We start from the raw sequence: 23083 nt of genomic DNA, 5'->3' as shown, positions 1-23083 counted from the left end.
ACGAAGAATTCCTGGGAAAAAGTTTGAGTTTTACTTTTTCTTGAACCATTTTAGATGTAATCTATTTACTCATATGGATTCATAAAAGCATCTGTCCTACCTCAAAGATGTTCTTGGTCATGCCTGGGAGACCGTAGTATGCCAAACCAGAGCTGCCTGAGCTCACGCAGATCTCTCCAACCTCGTCTGTCTGACAGAGAAAAGGTGTTCCCTCCACTCGCACCACGCAAACAACAGCTAGGAATGGAAAATTGAAACAGAATGAGGGACACAATGTTTTCATGTTTCAGCCTTAAGTGTCAAATCTCAATGAGTCTGACAATGAAAGAACAAAGTCTTTAATGTTAGACTAAATGTCTCAAACCTATAAAATAATAATCAGCTAGTTCACCAACAAGATTTATACAATATTTTAGCTCAATATTGCAACATGTAGAAAAAGCAAAGTACAAACAATCTGTTCTTGATGCACAATTCTCATCATGATTTGTCTGTGTCCGGCTTTACCTCCAGGCATGACCTGGCCCACATCCTGGACTGTGAGGACAGAGAGTTTCTCCTCTGTGTCCACTCGGATCACACCGTGACTCAGTCCGCTCATGGACAGCACTGCTTTGCCTGGAGGAGGAACACCCATCTCTGGAGGTCTGTAGGACATACCAACACACACACACCGTTGTTCCAGACAACTGCAAGCAGTTCTTTTTCATTCACATTATCTTGTAAAAAAGTATTCCCTTTGAACCTTTTCACTCTTTCCTATATCAGAATATCAAGCTTGAAATTCTTCTTTTGTGATTTTATGCAACAGAACTACACATAGAAATACATTCTTGTAAAGTGAAAGAAAAATTATATATGATTTTTACACTTTTTTAGACGTAAAAGTCTTTAAGGTATGATGTGGATATGTCTTAAGCCTGCTTTGTTTATACAATTTTACTATTTTTCTTTTTCTTTCATTTTCCGATTCTGAACTAGTTTGAGTTGGGTTGTCACATAAAATTTCAATGAAAAATAATGACGTTTGTTGTAATGTGGCAAAATGGGAAAATGTTCGTAGGGTATATGTTTTTTTTATTTTTTATACACGACTCATAAATTTGATGAGCTTTTGAAAATTTGAGAATCTACGACTCTTAAGCAAAAATAATTCCAACAAGATTTTTATTGTAAAAAATTACTAGTGTCTTGATTAAAAGCTTCTTTCTTTAGTTTGTCTCTCACCTTAATTAGAGGTAAGCTTGATAACATACTGTAGGTGACACACAGTTTAATTTATATCATGTGTAGTAGCAGAGATTCACCTCCGGATGGCGACAGTCATTGCTTCTGAGGAGCAGGCACATGGGCAGATCACCTCAGGTCGCAGCCCACGTGCCTGAAACACATTGAGGAAGGCGTCGCAGGATGATATCGACCCTATGGTAACACACGCACAGTCAGTCTGACGCACACACAACCAAACATCCCTAGTAGACCTCTGAGACACGTCAGATGTACTCACATGGGTTAGCTCCATCTGCCACGATCAGCATCCGTAGTGAGCTCAGACTGATGTCTCTCTGGTCTCTCTGGGCCAGCAGAGACCAGTGCATGTCCCTCGACTTCACCACCGCTACCCGCGCTGCGCAGGGGACGCAAACACAAAGAGAATCTCTGATGCAAGCTCCTCTTTCATCCAACCTGACAGCCAATCATATGTCATGAAATCTGACAGTGTGTACTGACTCTGGTGCCAACAGGTAACTCAGTAAAGGTCAAACCACACAGAGGGGAATTTTATTCAACTCAATAGAAGGTTTTCCTTTCATCCTTCATTATTGGGAGGAGAACAGTAAGACGACACACAGAAACTGTTTATTTTTTATATAAGTTTAACTGAATTAAGACACATTTTAAGGAAGATCATTTGCTCACCTTTGTACATGTGAACCTTCTGTATCCAGGACAGAGGGTTGACTTTCATCAAGGAATAGGGAATGCTGATCACGTGCATCCGATTCATGACGCTCTGCCAGGAGAGCAAAAAGGCATCAGATAAGCTACAACACATGTACCAGATGCATCTAAATGACTGAACATGATGTCACTGTAAACCAGATTTTATTATTCAGAGCAGCAGAGTTGTGTGTTGGTGATTGCGATTTGTCAGAGAAGGAATCTGGATATGTCACAGCAAGTCGACTATAAGTAGTGCCTAATATACCCTGCATGTTTGAAACCAGTCAGAGCTGCGTCAGTGTTAAAGGAAGCAGATTTCTACGAGATAAGACGGTATTCTCCTTTAGGACTATTAGCCTGCATCATTTGCATGCTGATGAGGATCTACCAGGGCAGTTGGGTGAATATATCACATGTTTCATCAGCAATTTGAGAACATGCTCCTTTTCTCACTTTTCTACTAACACTATTAATTCTGAACTATTTCTGATACTTAACAAATAATAATGAAGCAGGTTATTGAGCCACGCTTTAACTCACACATGAACATGGAGAGAAGTGTTAAAATCACAGCTTTTAAATGTGAAAAAGGTCTGATTTGAACAGGTCTCAACAATGACTGCAAAAACTTATTTAACAGGTAAAAACAAAAACAGATCAAATATAAAGCTGTATTTAACAACTTGTCTCAGAGAGCTATATAAAAATCTGGTGGATTCGCTTTTGAACATCCCAGTAGTTTCATGTTTTTCCTACAGCAGCTCAGAGGTTAGATACACTTTGATAACCTTCTCAGCTCCTCTCACTCTTCTCTGTAGCACCTCGACAGTTACTGTCAGCTGAACAATCAGCAGTCGTTCATGTGATTGGGTTGATGATAACATAATGCCTCTGATTATTCTTCTTCTTCTTTTTTTTTTGTCTAATATAATATTTTGTATTCTAGGAAACTGAAATTTAGGTTTGTATTATCTGTAATCATGATAATTAAAACTGACAGAAGTAAATGTGGACTATTTCAATATGTATTCAATGAAACTATATAGGAGCTCCACTTTTTGATTTGAATTGCAAAAATAAACTTTTTGATGATTTTTCAATTTATTGGGCTGCACCTCTATACCTATTTTAATGTCTTTACAAGACATGGTGAAAACCTTACCGTGAGGACACCATGCCATAATCCTGCTTCGCGTTTAAAGTCCAGAACATTCGTGATAGTTTCACCTATAAATCAAAAAAGATCAGAAAGAACTGAGTCTAAATTATGAGGATAAACAATATTTGCAACATTTCATCCAACATGCTCAGTCTTCAGTTGCATTCAAAAACAAAAAGAATAATATTGAAGAAGAAGAGTGCCAAACGAGCAAAGGAAATTAACTTTTAGAAACAAATCTGGAGAGTGACTTCAGGCAACCAGTGGAGTTCGAAGTTATTTAGAGCAAAACTGGGACACTGGAAGAAAGGAAGTGCTTTATGTTCTTGTTCTTTTCAAGCAGACCTGATGCAGGTCTGACAGACTGAAACACAACCAGCTGAAAGCAGCATAAATCAAACCGTAATTACACCACAGAGAGTATGTGAGCTGCTGAATGTGAAAGGAGGAGTTTTATGACACCAAATATATAATGAGATATGTATTCAGTGAAGATAATCTGTTATACCTGACCTGCTGTGTCTTTAAGGAAAAGTAGAGCAGTCACAGCCAATTCCCTTCCAACAGTAATTTATTTTTCACAATATTTACCTTCAACATAATCAGAATTACTTAAGCTCGTTGTAGGCATACTTGTCTCTTCTCCTAAAATATCCATGTTACAGTAATGAATAAATGATAAAGGACCAATAACTCATCGTAAGCAGAGTCCTTCCCACCTTCTGTGTAGCCGCAGGCCTGTGTGAGGGCCTGACAGTGAGCCAGCATGGTTGAATGGGACACAGTTATTCCCATGGTGCTTCCCTCTTTGCTTGTTTTATACTGAATTGAGGAAGCAAAAGAAAAATAGATGAATAGAAATGTGTTGAAATGTAAAAAGCATGGCTGCTTAACAATTTCAACTAGTAGAAAAATTTGAAAATGTAAATAGTATACTAAATTTGTAAAATGACACATAAAACATCTTTTTTAATAATGCAATTATTGCATTATGTTGTTACACTGCACTTACTTCTATATAAGCGATGTCATTGCTGGCTTCCCGTACTGGCGGGTGCCAGTCTTTTGGAGGCTTCACAACATGCTTCCCATCTGTCACGAACCAAAGCAGCCGTGGCCAGCCTGCAGAGACGGAGACACAAAAATCCTTTCCAGCAAAAACGAAACTAACGTCGCAAAGCAAGTAGAAACAAAAACAAACTAAAGTCGAACCTTTGAAAGTGACAACCTCCCCTGTTTGTGCTTTGGGCAGGCCTTTCTGACAAGCATCAGTGGTCAGTGCCAGCGTGACCCCGCAGCTGCCCAACAGAAAGCCAATCTGCTGACTGCCTGCATCCTGGGATAGCAAAGTGAGAGTTGGTTTCTAATAGAAAAGCTTTGGCTATCCTAACAATAAAATATTAAAACAGTCAATGCAGCCCAAATTTTCACAAAATAAAGCACATTTTAACAATTTTGATGCATTTTAATGGGATTTTATGTGACGGGCCAACACAAAATAATAATTGGAAAAAGTAACAAAAATAAACAAATGCAAATAATAAAAGCAAAAAGTGGTGTGCAGTAATCATGAGCCCCCTTTACAGTACTACCATAAACTGTTTGTAATTTGATATTAGTATAAATGCAGCTGTTTATGAAGGTCCCAGATTTTCTTAGAGAACATGAGTAAACAACCAGAATCGTAAAATCCAAAAAAACACATTCATTCAGAAAGCTAATTTCACCGAGCTTTTATTTTGCAAAGAATGAGAAAAAGTTTTGCAAAGTTAGTAGAGAAAACTGCAGAAGATCTGCAGTTCTAATTGTAAAGTACCATGCTGCTACATCTAGAGTATTGACTCAGGCTGTCTGAGTACAAATGCAACCCACTCTTGTCCTTCCCCCTTTGTGTTGGTCCATCAAACAATCACCCAACAACACATTAAAATTTGTGGCAAAAAAAAAATAAAAGGTTCAAAGATTATGAATACTGTTACACAACATTGCATGCATTAATTAGAACGCTGAATGTTCCTGAATGTAGGGAAGGAAGAAAACTGAGTGACAGCCAACCGCTATAAAAAAAGAAAAACAAAGCCCCTGATTTAACACACATATTAGATCTGCAAATTATCTTAGCGCAAGAGTCATGCTGGGAAAACTGCACAGCTCAGAGGAGGTAAAGAAGAGGGAGACCAAGGAAGAGAAGGAAAATAGAAGAAAAGAGAGACAGTGCAAGATAATAATCACAAAGAGAGAAATGACTGAGGGAAACAAAGAGAGGAGGAAGAGTGATCGGTGTTGTCAAAACGAGCCAATGAGGTTTTGACTCCTGAGAACAGTTGGCTCGTGATCTAATATTTTGACTATAATCACTCTTCTTTTCACCCCACGCACCTTTTATTGATTACAGCACAGTGTGTGCCAACAGCATGCTCATAAAGGCAATCAAGAACATCAATTACTATTCACCCAGCGTAGCTAATGTGGATGAATTTAGCAAGGTATGTGCTGATGAGTGCGCTGAAGTGGCATCGCATTATGGCGATCTGTAAGCAAACATGTCAGACACTGCGCTGCTGCTGTGGTGAGATAATGACACATAACTATAAACTACATGCTCTTTAGCCGTCTTTAATAACCAAATAAAATAGAAATGATTCCCGTCAAATACTGTAACTGCAGAGCAGTGCAGATCTGAGCTTATTCATGTCCAGCAGGGGTCAGTGCTGATTTGTAAATACACAAACTGAAGAGGTGTTGTTTGTATTTCGCTTTACCTTTCTGGTCAGCGGGACTTCAATAGGCACAGGTACCAGCTCTGCCAGGAGGCAGCCATAGAAGGCTACCATGAACATCACGGGGTCATTGTTGGGGAAAACGAGCGCAACCTGGTGGAGAGGCAAAGAAGAGGTTGAAAACATGGAAAGATTAGGGCTTGAGTATACAACTGATCAACAGTACCACAGTGCCTTTCAAATGTATTCACAGTGTACAAGGTCTGTCACATTACAGTCATAAATCTCAATTTATTTACTGTAAATTTGTTAGACAGACCAGCACAAATGCAGCACTTTTAAATTTGTATTTCAAAAAAACACGTATAGCTTTTTTTTCCACGTAACATTCATGAATTACTTTGCCTTGGTCAGTCACCTGCTCAGGTTTGTGGCTGTGATCATAAAATGTGAGAAAGTTAAAGGGGTGTGAATACTTTTGCAAGGCACTGTAAAGCACTGACATTTCATCTGTATTGTATCAGTTTAAGAAAATGACTTGTTTTCTCTCCCTGAGAAATAGCTAACATCATAAAGCTATGATAAATATTAGGTTTTAGTTGGCAGTCGATGTGCTTAGTTAAACACAAAGATTGGAAATAGAAGAAACACCAAACCAATGTTTATGTGAGGTTTGGCATCTATTCCTGCATAAACCCCAGAAATGCTATCTTTCCAACAGTACACTCACTTTGGAGTTTTATAGATTCTGAAATGTTTAAATGATTCTCTGGCTCCAAAGATTACCCATGGCATTTTGAGCATTTCATGCTCATCAAATACATTAGTTATTTCAAGTGGATGTGATTGGATAAATAGCTTTGCATCTTTTCAGAAATGAGCACACAGCTGGATCTCATGACTTACTCTGTCTCCAGGCATTAGCAAAGGTTCATTTCTGCTGCTCAGCTTGTTTAGCAAAGTGTAGGCCAGTTTCTGACTGCGGGTCCAAAGTTTACCTGCACAAATTAATGCACACCATCAAATACATGCAAAGCATAATTTCATAAGAGCTGATAACAGTTTTATATTCTTTGCTCCACTGCTGGGCTCGTTCTCCACAGGATTATGCCTACCATAGGTGAGTGTGTAGACGGGCTTGCCGGCGTTGTCGAGTGCTGTCAGACAGGGGCTCTTTGGATGAGTGGTGCCCCACCTTTGCAGGGCTGCTGGCAGAGAAGGAGGCCAGTTGGTGACCACCCCGAGAGGCTCTCCCTCCAGGGGGCTCATCTGCTGGCCCTCTGGCCTGGGCTGGTTGGGATCTGGCTGCTGGACTAAAAACAGAGGAAAGAGCATCTTTCTGAGAGGGTGGATTAGTGGGTATTCTGAGTATCAGAGCAGAACTAGGCCCTGAGCTGTTTTCAAATCTAACAACCATGTTAGGAGAAAGTGACACAGAAACAGATGGGATTAAACAACAACGTGTGAAGGAAATGGAGGATAAGAAGTTTTCACAACCATGTTTTTTTTTTTACCTTTCAAAGGTTTTAACTACTTGGGGGGGAATAATAATACCAGTTAAATTCAATCTTACTGGCAAGTCAGAGCTTTTAAACAGAGCTTGCAGGTGAAGACTCTTGCCAAATAAAACGATTTTGTTTGGAATAAAATGTGTTCAGTCTGCTGCAGTTTTACCTCTGTGTGTTTTTCTGTTCACAGTAAGCAGATCACCACACCATCTGTGCCAGAACCAGCCAGCCCTTACAAATATCTGCTGATGAGTTGCTGCTCCAGACAGATTTTCATCTAGACAATGTTTGCTCAAGGTGGCAGAGGACCACCCAAAGCACCATGCCAGGAATGTAGGAAATAGATGGACTGGGCTGGTCATCTGTGTTCACTCATTTCTTGCCTAATAAATCCTTCATGCTGAGTGATCTCAACTGCAAATAAAGTCAAAAACCTGAAAGTGCTCAATTTTGAGATTCTTAAGGTATGACTGCTTCAGAAACCTTTTCCAGCAATCTGGGTACTTTTCCCAGGTCATCCTTAAGCCTGTAACCTGTTATCTTATAAAACAGATTTATAAGACAGAAATTTACCCCAGAATCTACATTTGTGAATAGTAGTACTTTTGTTGCCATCCTGAACCTGAAAATATAGTTTTGTGAAGGACAGAAAGCCAAACTTGTCAAATTGTTTGATTGTTATATTATATTTCATTATATTTCAGTAATTCCAGATTTTAAACTGTTCTGCAGTTCATATTTTTAAAGATTATATATCATATTTCATAGCCAAAAACCTACAAACATTTTAAGTAAGCATAAATGAGTCGCAATTAGCCACCTCCCTTGTTTTATCAAAGAATACACATACATTTTAACAAAAGGAGCCTTTTTATTACAGCCAGTAAAGCAGAAGGCCACTACAACATTTGGTCTGAAATGGCACCGTCTGGAAATCTCTAATGATAACCAGAGTAGTAATTCTTTCCTTGACAGGAATATGTCGAATGGATCCATTATTGGCAACACAGAAAAAGAATGAAGTTTGCACAAAAGATAATCTCTGGAGGAAATGTGAAAGAGCTCTGTGGATGTAAACAGGTGGAGCAGATGGATTCCTCCTCAGCCAACAAAAACAATTAAAAAATAACTGAAATCTTGGATTTAAGGGAAAGAACAATGCAAACTTGAGGGAGGGTGACACAAGATGGTTCATGCCACAACTATTTAACTCGAGCAGGGAGTAAACAGCCAGACCACCAAGAGGAGCTATTTGTGAGCATAAGGTTTCTAAAACCATATGCTTTCTTTGACAGCAGTTTTTTTACCTTTTGTGTTCTCAGTCAATATTAAATATCTGCTGATGTCCAGAGAGTGTTAAATTAATACCCTCTTTATAGATGATCCTAATGCTGTTTTTGCCACAATAGCTTCAGCTGCAAAATCTACTTTACTGGGAAGAAGAGTGTGTTTTAAGGCAGCTGCAGTCTGACTACAAAATATCAGTTATTTAGATGACAGTTTTTAAGAGTAATGTGCTTATGCATCCCTATTTAGATCAGAGTAGAATTTGGTCAGAAATAGAATTTGTCTATTTGAATGCTACCTGGGTTTTAGTGCTAAGACATTACAGTTTTTGGAACAAGTTGTCACTAGCCTCTGTGCTGATTTGCAGTTTAACTGGGTTTACAATCGAATGCTTTTAAATCAGACCATAGGATGCTGGTTTGTTAGCTCTCCAAGCTACTGCTCTAAGCCAGAATGTGTCATCACTTCGCTCTCCTCACTTGAAATAACATAATATAAATCTTCACTCCATGAGCTTTGATTTACTCCCACCACATTTATGTCCATTGTGGACATTGTTTTATGCACCAATGTTCCAATTTTTTTGTTACAAACACAATATTATCACTCTTTCATGACTTTGGCTACATTTTTGTATGATCTGTACAAGTTTTTTCTTTAATTTAGTTATGCATTTTATGTATTTCTGCAAGCAGTAATTATAGGAGAAACATGCTTCGAAGAGTAATTGGTTCTGAATGGTAGTGGGAATGGATACAACAAACAGTTCAGGAGATTAAGTGTTCCTATAAGATCTGAAGGATATAATTTCAGGGAAGCATAATGGAAAAAAAAACCTTAAGTGAGGTAACTGTTTGAATTAAAGATCAAGAATCAAATTAATAGGTTGGAAATAATAGTTTCTCAAGATTTGGTTAGTAGCGAAAACAATTACTTTTAGGTCATCTTACCATCTAAAAGCTCCTCGAAGTCATCAACAAAGAATTCACGTAATGGTGGACGCTTTGGTCTCTTTAATGTATTGAGCAGCTGCTGGATTTTGTTGGAGACACGACTGTTGACAGGAACACCTATAAAATGAGTTTGAAGGGAGTGAGAGGTAAGAAGCGAGGGTAGACATAAACAAGGCAAAGCAGAACGGGAACGGGAAACAAGCATGAAACGGGAAACAAGCATGAAATGCATAAACAAGGAGGGATGTTGCAGTGGTGGGATGTGTAGATGCGCAGATTGATGAAGCAATGAGAAGAGCATAGATAGGGGAAAAGGTCAGCCTGGTGGTATGGTGCAATTTAGAGGACAATGAGCTGTCACACTGCAGCATGACAACAAAACAGAGGAACCGACACCTGGAGGTCAAACATTCAGCCAAGAATCTCTAAAAATACAAGTAAACCTCACAAAAAAAAAAAAAAGTAAAAACAGCGCGCCACCTCCTGCTGCCTAGCAACAAAGATGTCCTCTCTGTGGCATGTAAATTTTAAAATGTCTATAAAGGTGTCCTTATCACACATACTGAAGCAGATCACAATCAGTAGATCATTAGTTTGAATGTGCATAAATAAATACACATGTATGCTTTTCATAAGGTATACATGACAACACTTTAAAATCAAATGTAAGAGCAGACAAAGCACAGAGACAACAGACTGAATACAAATGAGGACTGATGTCCTGTTAGATTTTCTTCAAGTACTGCTTGGTCTCAGACTAGATTTATCGGACAATACATTCACCATTTAATTTCACCCTTAAATTATGAAAAGGGGGGCTTTGCTAGACATTCCAGACAGCCAAGGGAGCTGAAAGCCACAGCTGTACACAGCGTGCTTCATCTATCTTATAATAAAAGCCCTGAGTAAGACAGATGCTGCCTCCTTATGTGGGCACAGATGTACTGGGAGTTAATGTGTGGGGGTCAGCAGCCCCTGATTGGCCAATTAGGAAGACCCGATGCTCACGGGACATAAATCCCACCAATTAATAAGCCCTGATCACTAATATCAAAGCCAACCAAGGCCCATCTATTAAAACACTATAATTAATCTGTATATGACTTTGGTAATTTATGCCTCAAAGACTGGTTTTGGCTTAAAGTAAAGAAAAATGTGACATCTTTCAACAGAAACTTTTTATTGCATAGACTAATAAACCAATGTATAATAAAGATACATTTAAGGTATAACAACTGTGTTCTGCTATATTTCATTTACTGCTAACAAACCCAAATAAACCAACATGTGTTACTTCCATCTGTCAGAAATATTTCAAGGTCCTGACCGTGTCTGCGGGTCTGAGCCACAAGACTGTTCCAACCACTTTTGACACAAAAATGGCTCATAAATACATAGTTTCATTTTCCCCATGTTTGTTGATGCAGTTAGGTTTTCTAGTTTTCACAGAATATTCAAACTGAAGATGTCTGATTTGTGTAGGTGCATTTGATGTGTAGACCATTTTCAGCCATTGATTATAATTATACTAAAACCACAGTACCCCAGGTTGTAATTAAAATTCAGTATCATTCCAATTTGGAGATGTTTATTATGGTTTCAATTGAAACCATGAATTAAAGGGCATGAATTAATAAAATAGCTGAATATTTCACCGCTGTTTTTAGTATTTTCTACTAGAAAGCTGAACACAGATAAAAAACAAACCTGTACTTAAAACATTTGGACTAAAGAGCTTGTTTCAGGCCAATCCATTTGTTTAGCATTTATTGTAAGTCAGAGCTCTGATCTCTGAATGACGTCACACCCAAGTTAAGCCTGTTCTAGTTGCAACTTGGAAAAGCAGAAAGATATGCTATGTGTTTTGGTGCTAAACATATTCAGCAATATAGGCCGATTGGGCATAACAATGTACAGCATTTCTCTCAGTAGTATGTGTTAGAAGTTGAAGAGTGCTACTCACCACTTGTTTAAATAGACAAACTGTCAAAAGTGCTAATAAACAGTTTATACCTGCAATTTTCACTACGTTATTAAATCCATAAGACCCACATTGGATCCAGAACCAGAGACCGCTCAGAGACTTTCTTAGTCAGCATTTTAACTTCTAGAAGCTTTACTTATGACTGACAACTGAAAAATCAAATTTCTGAGTATAAAGATGACGCACCATAAGTCTCATATGTCTAAAACAAATGCTTCCAGTAGAATTAAGAAAGCTCCACATGTTTACATTTGGCATGGTAGGATAAAAAAGGTTTCACTCCCAAACAACCATTTGACATGCAGACAGCACCTGGAGGAGACTTGGTGATCCAAAGAGGATGTTCTTTAATGCCTTTCTGTGAAGGACAGCTGCAAATATTTTACTTACATCCCTTGCCATCCTGCTCACTGTGTGTAGTAGAAACATAAATATGGGTCCTCATCCAATAGAAACTGGTCAGATGTCATATTTAAACCAAAGAACCACTGAAAGCTACTGATAAGTAAGACATTCCTAGAAAGTCAACTTAAAAGTTAAAGTATAATTGAAAAGAAAATGCTTGGTTACCAATAATTGTGCCACATATAACATTTTTATAATTTGTTTTATTTCATTTTCCCACTGAATACATTTTCAGTTTCAAATTGTTCTACTGCAATAAAACATTTATTTACATTTGTTTGGTTTGACTTGTTACAAACCCTAACTAGGGGTGCAGAAAGATTGAACTCAATGTGTGGCTAATGAATGAGTTTTAAAATGGAAGCAGTGACTGACAGCAGCCATCGCTGAAGCATCTGCAGAGCTACAGGCTAACCGGCTGGTGTCACACATTGCAGGGAGAAACATAGACTGATGGCTCTGAGCTTTATCACTTTGAGAGAAGAAACCAGAATGCCAATATGTTAAATATTCACAAGGCCAGATGACCAGTTACATTTGTTTACCCTGTCTTCTTCTACAGAAATCAGCTGGGTTAGGCGAGGCTAAAAACACAGCCAAGCGAGCACACTATGTTCCACACTTCAGCTTTTACAAAGCAAAGCGGCAACCTAACAGCAGAGGCAAAGGCAGAACCACAAAAACACACACACACATACGCACAAATACACAAGCAACTTAGTGCTCAAACACCAGCCTGCCACAGAACTGGAGGAACAATTATAAATACCATTGTTTAAAGTCAGGGATCCGTCACCTCCCCACTCACAGCCTGGAGGAGAGACATATCAACATGTCAGTGAAACAATCCTACCAAGCTTCTGTGCTTGAATGTGTGAGAAATCTACTGGCTGCCTTGCAGAGGTCAGACTGTGATAGCAAACAACAGAAGGAGAAAACATGGCAATTTATACATCTCATAAATGCACTCATTGAACAGCTACCTTCACTGCAGAGCACCGGGTGGGTGAAGTGATGTTTAGTATTCGTTAGCAGATAGTCTGCATTGGTACAGTAAGACTCTGCTGACTGTGCTGTGGTTTTTAGGTTGTCATGTTATTAAAATGCTGATGAATGACTAACAGAAAGAAGAAAGGAATGACAAGAGGATGATGGATCCATTTTTACTATATGACAGGGTTGTCATTTTCTGAAGAAAACATTGTTTTACTTTAATTCTTCTTGCTTTTTTTAAGACGGGTACAGTTTGTTACATATTATTGATATGAATCCTAAAAACACTGCAATAGCACTATGCATATTGCTTGCTAATAAACACATATATTTTTTATCCATTACACAGACAGACACCATCCTCTGTTTGTAACAGAGTTATACCTTCTAGTGCTTTGAGAAAGTGTTAATAATCCTTGAGTGTTTTAACACTGTCAAATTACAAACACAACACTAATGCCTTTTCATGAGATCTAATATGATAGACCATCACAAATTAGTGAAGAATTGCAAAGTGGGGAAAAAAAATCATAGTTTTCAAGAATTTTAAATCTAAATCCACTTGGGAATATGTAGCAAAACGTGAAACTTCATTGGAACAGATGTCCTCCGTCCAATCTGACTGCAAAGAAGAATGAGCAAAAATTCAGTCTCTAGATTAGCAAAGCTGGTCGGTACAGACTTACTACAAATATACTGTAGTTGTAACTGCAGGAAAAAGTGGCTCTATAAAACAATGACTCAGGGGGTCTGAATGCATGCCACACTTTTCAGTTTTTGAACCACAAAAATATGAATATGATCAGAAAATCAGTATCCTTTACTTCTTTTCACTTCACAATTACACTCTACTGTGTGTTTGTCTATCACATAAAACAATATTGAATGCACTACATAGCACTTAAAAAAAGGGTTTAAAACTGCACCAAAGTGCTGTACAAAAAATGATAATAAAATGTGACCAAATGTAGAAATATGAATGTATGTATGAATGCTTTTGCAAAATTTGTTTTGGAAAAGCTAAACAAATCAGCACATCAAAAGAAGCACATGAACAGTGATTAGTACATACAACACTAACACGAATAATTAGCTACTTTTGTATCAAGTTATAATTTTCTATTTAAAGCACTGACTCAGTTTCGATTGACAAAGATTTTGCTCAAAATCCCTTAATTGTCTGTTTAAAAAGAAATTATTCCCTTCCTCTAATAATCATAATTATCTCTGCTGAGTTATTAGTAAGAATATTTGCAGATAAAATTGCTGTGACTTTTCCAGAGGGGTTGGAGAGGCTGTTACCATGACACAGTGAGAGGGTCAGCTAGCGGGGTCAGTTGTGCCTGTCAGAAAAGCCGACGGATGGAGGGCTGGACAGAGGGACAGACAGCAGGGAGGAGATGCTCTGTGTGTGCGAGTGAGGCTGAGGAGGAGGAAACTCACCATCTGCGGTCTCCATCATGCTGGCATGGTGGTTGTAGCTGCGGGAAATGCCTCGGACCGAGCCCACCTGGGGCCGCTCCAGGTGAATCGAGGAGCGCTCGGACAACCCCGTCACGTCGGGGGGTGCTGAGTGGTTATCTGTGATGAGTGGGTTGTCTGGGGTTAAAAGGTCAGCTTGTACTTTGGGCTGTCATTATGAAACACTCTGTCCTGACATAATTGTGTTTTGACAGAACCTAGAGGGTGTAATGATGATTCATTTTAAGATGCGACTCCACAGAAGATCAGGAGAGGATGACAGCTTTATTGAAGGATTGTTTAGCTGAACATTTAGGCTGATCAGAAAACAAAGAACATGAACATTCAATGTTCAAATGACTCTTTTTAACATATTAAAGTTTAACATTCGCTCAACAAAGAAACTCCATTTCTGAACAAACTCTTTGTCTTGGTGATTTGCGATGCACCAAGCTGTCAGTCAGAGATATAAATAGGCCAATTTTTCCTTCATCAAATCTTGAAAAACCTTTTTATGCATTAACTAAAGGCATCAAAACATAAAACTGTTTTGTTTTTGAGCTGCAAACAGATCAACAGCATGTTTTGTGATGCATTTGCATTAAAATTAAATAAAGGTTTGGGACAATTAGTTTAGTTCTAACACAGACTTCACATTTGATTTGATTTGATTTATTTTATTAACATTTCCCTGCCAGGTATAAATAGTGGGAAGAAATACCTAAAATCACATGTCTGTGGACATTATTATAGCCCTAACTTATTGCTAGTTAAGAAATTCCAATAAGTTTTGCAAGTTGGTTAACATCGACATACTTTTAGTTCAACATATGAACCCAATATTATCTATTTAAAATAATTAATACAACTAATTGCTACTGTTTTTAGAAAATGTTAATAATTAGTAGAGACTAGGGCATTTAAATATATCGTTTGTAATCTGGTTCCAAATCCCTGTGTAAGTGCTACATCTTTAAAACTATTTTTCCCCCACATATGCACAGCAGTCCTGAAACATCTTAGAGATGATCCACAGGGGTGGCATGTGGGAATACACGTGGCTGCGGGATTGGCTCCAGGCATCTTGTTGGTATTTTCCACCAGACCGCAGAGAAAAATGTGTTGGAAGATGAGGAGGGAAGAGACAACATCCAAACATAGCAGCAAATCTTTAGAACTATTTACTGTAGCAAAAGTGCATGCTAATAAGTCACAGCTTAATGCTTTTATCTGCTGACCTATATTTCCACTTAGAAAAGTAGTCATGAGCCTAGTATTTTTGATTAAAATGAAGCATGTTTCCAAAGTGTGGAATTAGACTCTTGTTCTGTCTCTTCTACATATTTCTGGCTCTGTGAGGGGTATCCAGAAAAAAAAATCTCCAGCTGTTAAATGTATGTGTGGCCAACCACAGCACAAAAATCACATAACTTGCGGTCTTGTCAGGAAAAATAGCTAAAAAATTTAGTCAAATTAGGTCAAAATAAAATGGCTTGACAAAAACAAAATAATGAAGGTTTTGAGGTTGAACTGAGGTATTAAACATATTTTTTTCAAGTGTTGTGGCGTAATAAAATAAGGATGAAAATAAATTGATGGTGTGTCTCAATGGTTATGAGTTCAAAACAACTGCATCATCAGCATTTCTCTTGAAAGATGTGCCTTAAAACCCACAAATCCTGTTTCTTGTACATTTCCATCCACACAACCTTCAGCTGCTGCCTTCGTATGATGGTATATCAACAGTAAGTGCCTCCTGGAAAGGTGAGTGATACACACACTGAGTATTTAAGGGGGGAGAAGGAGCATGCTAACATTGGAAATTTATTTACAGCTTCTAACAGCAGCAGTCACTCTGGCTACTTTGTGACAACAGCAACCTTGAGAAGGAGAGGACAGCTCTATCTTGATAGAATATGACCAAGCACAGAATCACACCATCAAACACACAGATGAGATCAGAAGAAACCAGATCGTGATGAAACACTGATAGTGATAAATATAGTGAATCTCATGAAATAACTGTTATGGCAACCAGAACAAGCAGATTTAGATTTGGCTGTGATACGACAGAGAGCTTCTTCACATGATTAACAGTTAGACAGTGGCCACTAATTTGAAAAATCTGATTAAAGCCCATCACTGACTCCATTTGTTGCACAAAAACTCAACATGAAGATTTTACCTTTCACATGTTTTTAAAAAGTGCTGACCAACCCAAAAAACATCGACTGAAAACACCAAATGGGGACAAGAAAAGGTCCAATTGTGCATTCATTGCTTTGCTTATGAATATTCCTTCCTATATTCAGGCTACAACCACAAACTTCCGTGTGTTTTATTTGGATTTTTGGAAGCAGGCAACCCTCACAACTTTCTGACCTACATACTAAACATGTGTGTGGTGAAAACACAGATTTTATGGTGAATCACAGTGGTAGCATCATTCCAGCAGGACAGCAAACATAAAAATCCACTCAGACTTACAGTAGCATGGGTTTTGTGGCCTAGTTGAAGTCCAGAATAAAATCTAACTGAAATTCTTGAAGATGGATTATCACAATCTCAATCTGACTGACCTCAAGCTATTTTGCAAAGAAGAATGGGCAGAAATGTTTGGTCTCCGTTGTGTAAACATTGCTTTGTGTTACACATTGCTTTGAGTAAAACACACTGAAATTTGAATGTGTCATGGTTCAAGCAATACTCTGCAAATCACTGTGTGTGTGTATCGCTACATCTGCAAAAATAAACACTGAGATATGAGACTGACCTAGCTGGGTGTGTGCCATGAGGTCTGCTAGTGCGGTCGCAGTGGCGTTGGCGTTGAGGGCAGCGTGAGTGGCGCTGTTGGTGACAGATCTGCCTCCTGGGTGGGATGAGGTGGATGAGGCTGAGGAGGAGGTGGACGAGCCCTGGATGACCCGGTTGAACCAGTGCTCGACTGCTGGGTGACTGTGACCCTGATAGGGCGTGGATGTGGCTAGGCGTCCCTGCCGTCGCAGCGAGCCCTCATCTTCTGACGCTGAGGAGGTGTCTGTGTAGAACCGAGTCAGAAGAGGAGGAAAAAAAAAAAAAAACACCATCCATGCAGTCACTAGGGGAAAATGAAGGAAGATGAAATAGGATGCCAACTGGTTTTTTGCAGGAATCTAATTATTTTCAGTTAAAAGTTTATAAAAATACCAAAATATTTGATTTACTGGGTCTCTGTGTAGTGCAGAGGGTAGAAGTCACAGTAAGTAAAGGTCACTAATTTCAAAAGACCAAATTTAAGAATAATCTTTTTCCTGTTTGAGAGCAATGCCAGGTCCTGATAACAGTCTTTGGTGTGAATGTTGTCACTGAGTAAAGACAACTCGTGTTCGATATCAGGAAGGTGTTTCACATAACACCTTGTTTCCACTGAGCGGTATGGCACAGATCAGTGCGGTTCATGACCCCATTCTGTTTGTTTTAAAACCAACACTTGTCACACCATTCCTGGTCCTCTCTTCAGATGAACTAACACAAAAAACAAGTGTCTAGGTATGGGTTGATTTCCTTATTGAAAAATCTGGAAGAACAATTCAATACTATTTTGATATAGAATACATTTATGAACAAAATACATGAGGGCATATAAGTTCAGCCTAAAAAAAACATAAGTTGTGTTAAATCAAAGCCAGTTTCTCTGTTTAGAAGCTACAGTGAACAGTTGGTCTCATCAAAAATACACAGGAAAACCTTCAAAGAAACATCAGGATAATTCAGAATGAATACATTCATTTTCATCTTCCAAACACGTCTCTGCTTCAAATAGGTTCACATAGATTGAAAAACAGAAGTGCTTCTTTTGATTGATGTTCTGCAGACACGAGTTCAACAAGAGGATTAAGCAGTAGGGAAAATAAAGATTTTAAACAAATTTAAAGGAAAAGCTAGAGTTTTTCCAGCCATTCCTCTTTCAGTGTGAAAAAGGTGCAGGTTTTAAAGACAAATACAAAAATCCTTCAAACATCTTAAAATATTAGATGAAAGATTTTCAACCTGCTGTGCATAACAAAGCATTAATGAATTACAAACACTACCCACAGAGAGCGAGAAACAGGCATTAAGAAAACAGAAGGATTTAGAAGATGGATTTCGACCCTGTGTGTGATCAGCACATGCCTGATGGATATTTCTTCTCCTAAAAAGTCTTCAGATGATTATTCTTTCTAATCACCCACAGAATATATTAACAAGACAAGTCCACCAGCTGAGACACTATTAAAAACTGCTGCTGCCCGCTTTAAGCTGATATTTGGTTTTGTCGAGGCTGTCAGAAGAGGGACGGAGGAGGTGGAATTAAAATGAACCAATTTAATGTCTGCACCATCGCAGGGCTCATGTGGGTTATCTCACATTTATGATTCTGTTTGTTATCCCTCTGCCTGTCTCTGCTCTCTCACTCTCCAGTAACTTTGACACAGTTAGACGAGCGAGGGAGGGAAGGAGAGGGTCAGGGAATAAATTTAAAGTAGAAATAGGGAGGCTGAAGGAAGAAGGCATATATATCACCAGGAGACAACATTATGTGCAGAGAGAAAGTGTCTGGGTCAGGTAGACAGGGTTGTAGAAGCAGTCATAAGTACATACAATAAAAAAGGAGGTAAAACAGACTATAACTGAGACCTCAGTTATTGCGCCAGTGGTATATGTCTTCCCGCAAACAGCAAAATAGTAAAACGCCTATCTACTGGTAAACAATGCCAGAGAAAGCACTTCTTCATAACCTGAAGAAAATGGGACCAACACTGAAACTATGTATGTGCAAGTATTAACATTCAATTTTCTTATAATGATCATTTTAATTTTTCTTAAGCTGAATGCACCTGGTTAAATATACAAGAAATGCATATAATCTGCACGACTATTTTTCCAACTAGTGTTAGGAGTGGTGTAGCTATTGAATATAAAAAAGACATTAATTTCAAATGATATTCAAAAATACTTAATTCATCCCAACAGGAAATTAAATGATGTAGAAACTGAAATTATCCAAATTTCTCTAAAGAGTCACTGTAGAAGGTTATGCTGCTAGACAGCAGCACAATGAAGCAACAGCAGTATGTAGTCAGAAATATACTGAGGAGAAAATTGATTTGGGCTCAAATATTTACAATATTTATCTATCAAACAGCAGGTGACCCATTAGAGAGCTTTCTAATGTTTTTTGTGAACCTCAAATTATACTATAAGTAAATCAAACACATTCAATCTTTTATGTTCATCTGTCTGTTTCTTATACTTTCACTGTTCACAAAGAACAAAGATTATTGAACAAAGATTATTTCAATAAATTGTAATATTTTGGAAATTCCTGCCATAGAGCTGAAATAATAGTTCATTAAAGCTTTTCAAAGAATAAACTGCGGCCAATTGCAAAATCTCAAGACATGTCAGCTGTCTATTCCTGCTGTGAGAGAGAGAGAGAGAGAGGCTGACATAAAGCAGATAACAGGAAGGTTGTGGAGAGTACAGCAAAACTGCTCAGTTTTATCCATGTGAGCTTAAAACCTCTTTTACCACAGAACATGCTGGAACTGGAATTGTATTGGAAATCGGATTCTTCAACCAGAGTTGAAGAATCTTTGAAGACATTCACTCTTTCTTTTCACTGTTGAAGATCTTCATCTGGTTAGTTGCTCCTCTGTTATGTCCTCTCTTTTAAGTTAAGCCTTGAGGCTCCAGCTCTCCCTCTCTCCTTCCACCCATACACCAATAATAAAAGGCACAGCAGCGTTTGAGACATTGTTAACAAATCAAACACAAATTATCCACTGAAGAATTAAAAGAAATATGAAAGCGTCAAGCGGGGCCTTGAAAGCAGAAAGATGTAAAAAGGAAATAAAATATCTAAAACTCAAATGAACTGGCCCACACAATACAAACAGTTATAAAAGCAGGCAAAAGGTCGACATTGAGAGACTAAGTTAAAAATCTGATAACGCCTCCATGATGCGGCACATGTGGGAAGGTCGGCCTGGGAACACGACGTCAAGAACTGAGTCCTTTGTAGTCACAAAGAATGAACACATTCATCAAACTACACACTTTCTTTCCAGAGGCAAATGCTTAGCAACATCTTTATTAATCACTAGAGCAAATCAGGGTCACCATCCCACACTTCAGTGCTCATGGGATTGACGAAGCTCCAGTGAGAAAAATGGATCTCAAACATGAGGAGTTCGCTTTAGCTCAGGTGAAGGTGGAGAAAGAGACTCACCAGGTGGGGTGCACGCCTCGACTGAAGACTGAACTAACACAGATCGTCTCTTCGAGGGCATTGGCATTTTTCTCTCTTTGTACTTTGCCAAAGCAGCTTGGACGGCCTCTGTGTGCAGATCTACGGAAAGGTGTTTGTTTTAGGTGATTGTAGAAAAGAAGCAGTCAATATTTAGATTTTTCAGAGATTGAGCTGTTTTTTTCTTTTACCAGATCTGAAGCGCTCATCACGGGCATTGCCGGCCCTGGACTTGTTGTGTTTGGAAACTGGAAGAACAACTTGGGAGGAGGCCTGGATCCTGTTGTCAATTTGCAAAGATGGATCTACACCTGCAGACAAAACAGACCTGAAGTTTGTAGAAAGAAACAAAACATCAATTGAATAATGGTACATTAATCAATTTACGGAATGTAAATTTCCGTAAATTTACATTCTGTTTACGGAATTTATGGAATTCCGTTTTTTTACGGAATTTAATTAGCACACTTGGAACCAAGTGTGCTAATTATTTTTCAGCCAGATCTATTTTTCATTATATAAATGTAATCCTTTAATACTTAGTCTGCTTTCTTTGCATTTATCAATTTGAAAATTAGAAAGTATTTGACTCAACCAGTCTCTCTTACAGCTTTAAAAACTGAATCAAAGTTTTCCAAATAAAGTAATTGCAGATTTCACAGATGTAACTGAAAGGAGATGATTATACACCAAGAGTGTCAAGAAAGAGCAGACATTAAATATTTACTAATTAGCATCAGAGGAGAAACCTAAAACCTTCAACACCAATCTTCCAATCACTGGCTTCACTTCTTCCTTTGAACCACACCAAGTATTCACACACTTTGAACATGCTGCATCATTCCACACTTAAAGCAATCAATGAACTTCAGTGTATTTTACTGGGATTTTATTTGAACTTTTCTTTAACAAATGAATATCTGAAAAGTGAAGCATTATTCCATATTGAGTCACCCCATGTCATTACTTTGTATACCCCCTAAGCTGAAAATTCAGTTGCACGTCTGGTAAGATATGCCTCTGCCTTTACCTTAAAGGACTTCACTTTTTAGTCATTTTTGCTAAATAACTCAAGTTCAATAAGATTCAAAACAGAGTCTCGGTTGGGATATTGAATCTACACAACCTAAACCTGCTTTTAATGTCTCCACAGGTTTATCACTGACCTGCTTCCTTATTGTAGAGTTCATTTTTGTAACCCCTGTTGCTTTACAGCACAGACTTGCTCTTCCTTTAAACAAAAAAAAAAACTAAGTCACAATTAGCATTTGGCAGCTTTCTGGTAAACCATTTAGCCTGCAACATATTGAATTTACCTGGCTGGCCTATCAGTCAGCCATCCACCCAGCTAGCTAACAGCCAGGCTTTTCAGGGATAGCTAAACAAGGATCAATGATTTCTACACGGTCAGCGACTCTCAGAGAGAAGCAGACACACAGCAGAGCTTAATTGCATAATTTAATTAAATGTACATTTTTGATTTTGTCAAATGAGCATTAAACATATGCGATACAACACTGAAAACATAAAACATTTATAGACCGATAGTGTGTTTTTGCCATTCGATGTATGCCTTCACACATTAATATATGCCCCTTCGTCGCTCTGACAGTCCGGTCACACAACAGTCTCTCCACATCTCCCAAAGGGAAACAGGTCCATAAAGCAAGCCAGGACGGTAGACCCGGTTGCTGGGCAGAACACCCCACCCAGAAACACAACACTCAGCCAATCAGGGGTCTGCTCGGTCACAGCAGATGTCTTCATTGGTTCTCAACGCACACTGATGAATTTATATCACCTGTCTCAAGACAGCACTTGGTTACTGCTGTGAGTCATAATGATGCATGTCTGTGTATCACCTCCTACATACCAAATATGACTGGTTTATGACAAAAATCGAGTAAGAAGTTGCATTCACACAAAAAAAGCTACATTGATGAAATTGATGAAATTAATGTGGTTTATGTTGCTAACTGTAAAGCATGCTTTAAAAACATGCTTGAGAAGCATAAAGTGAATTTATGCTCTTAAAGGTTTATTCCTCAGAAATCAAATGGAGTATTCAGTTTTATTCAAGGTAGTGTCAGCAGTTATTGACACCCATGAGCGGCAGGAGATTATTGAAAACTTCTAAGATCAATGCAAACATAGTCTCTACCTTTTACAGATTTAAAAAAAGGCCTTCAGACTTTATTTTGAGTAATGGAAAAGCATCTGGCAGTTTTTACAACTCAAATATTACTTAGTATTTAATTTTGACTAATATATAGTATCAACTTCCTTCTGACTTTTCTGAAAGTTAAGTTATATGCTCTTGAATGTGGTTGTACAGTGAAAAGTTGCATACTTCAATATACTAGAAACAACCTTACAATTTCTATCTGAAACTTCAAAACAA

The 23083-nt window shown here is 38.3% G+C and overlaps 1 protein-coding gene across 10 annotated transcripts in view; it reads right to left on the bottom strand.

Annotated features, from left to right (window-relative positions):
* Nucleotides 1-23083, bottom strand: part of dip2a (disco-interacting protein 2 homolog A) — a 92124-nt gene that overhangs the window by 11249 nt on the left and 57792 nt on the right. For 3 of the 10 annotated variants that reach the window (XM_028023168.1, XM_028023172.1, XM_028023169.1), the window contains exons 3-20: nucleotides 20874-20993; nucleotides 20665-20784; nucleotides 17188-17451; nucleotides 14397-14534; nucleotides 12730-12771; nucleotides 9569-9688; nucleotides 6939-7136; nucleotides 6730-6821; nucleotides 5866-5976; nucleotides 4316-4439; nucleotides 4116-4225; nucleotides 3823-3925; nucleotides 3107-3171; nucleotides 1921-2014; nucleotides 1508-1627; nucleotides 1308-1422; nucleotides 508-647; nucleotides 101-237 (exon numbers count right to left, since the gene is read on the bottom strand). In XM_028023168.1, coding sequence (XP_027878969.1) covers nucleotides 101-237; nucleotides 508-647; nucleotides 1308-1422; nucleotides 1508-1627; nucleotides 1921-2014; nucleotides 3107-3171; nucleotides 3823-3925; nucleotides 4116-4225; nucleotides 4316-4439; nucleotides 5866-5976; nucleotides 6730-6821; nucleotides 6939-7136; nucleotides 9569-9688; nucleotides 12730-12771; nucleotides 14397-14534; nucleotides 17188-17451; nucleotides 20665-20784; nucleotides 20874-20993 — 2213 coding nt within the window. The remainder of the gene's footprint in view (nucleotides 1-100; nucleotides 238-507; nucleotides 648-1307; nucleotides 1423-1507; nucleotides 1628-1920; nucleotides 2015-3106; nucleotides 3172-3822; nucleotides 3926-4115; nucleotides 4226-4315; nucleotides 4440-5865; nucleotides 5977-6729; nucleotides 6822-6938; nucleotides 7137-9568; nucleotides 9689-12729; nucleotides 12772-14396; nucleotides 14535-17187; nucleotides 17452-20664; nucleotides 20785-20873; nucleotides 20994-23083) is intronic. The other 7 variants (XM_028023173.1, XM_028023174.1, XM_028023175.1 and 4 more) reach the window with 4 other exon arrangements.

Source organism: Xiphophorus couchianus, chromosome 7, assembly GCF_001444195.1.
Source record: "Xiphophorus couchianus chromosome 7, X_couchianus-1.0, whole genome shotgun sequence".
In the NCBI taxonomy this organism is placed as follows: Eukaryota; Metazoa; Chordata; class Actinopteri; order Cyprinodontiformes; family Poeciliidae; genus Xiphophorus; species Xiphophorus couchianus.
This window is presented reverse-complemented; position numbering and strand designations above follow the sequence as displayed.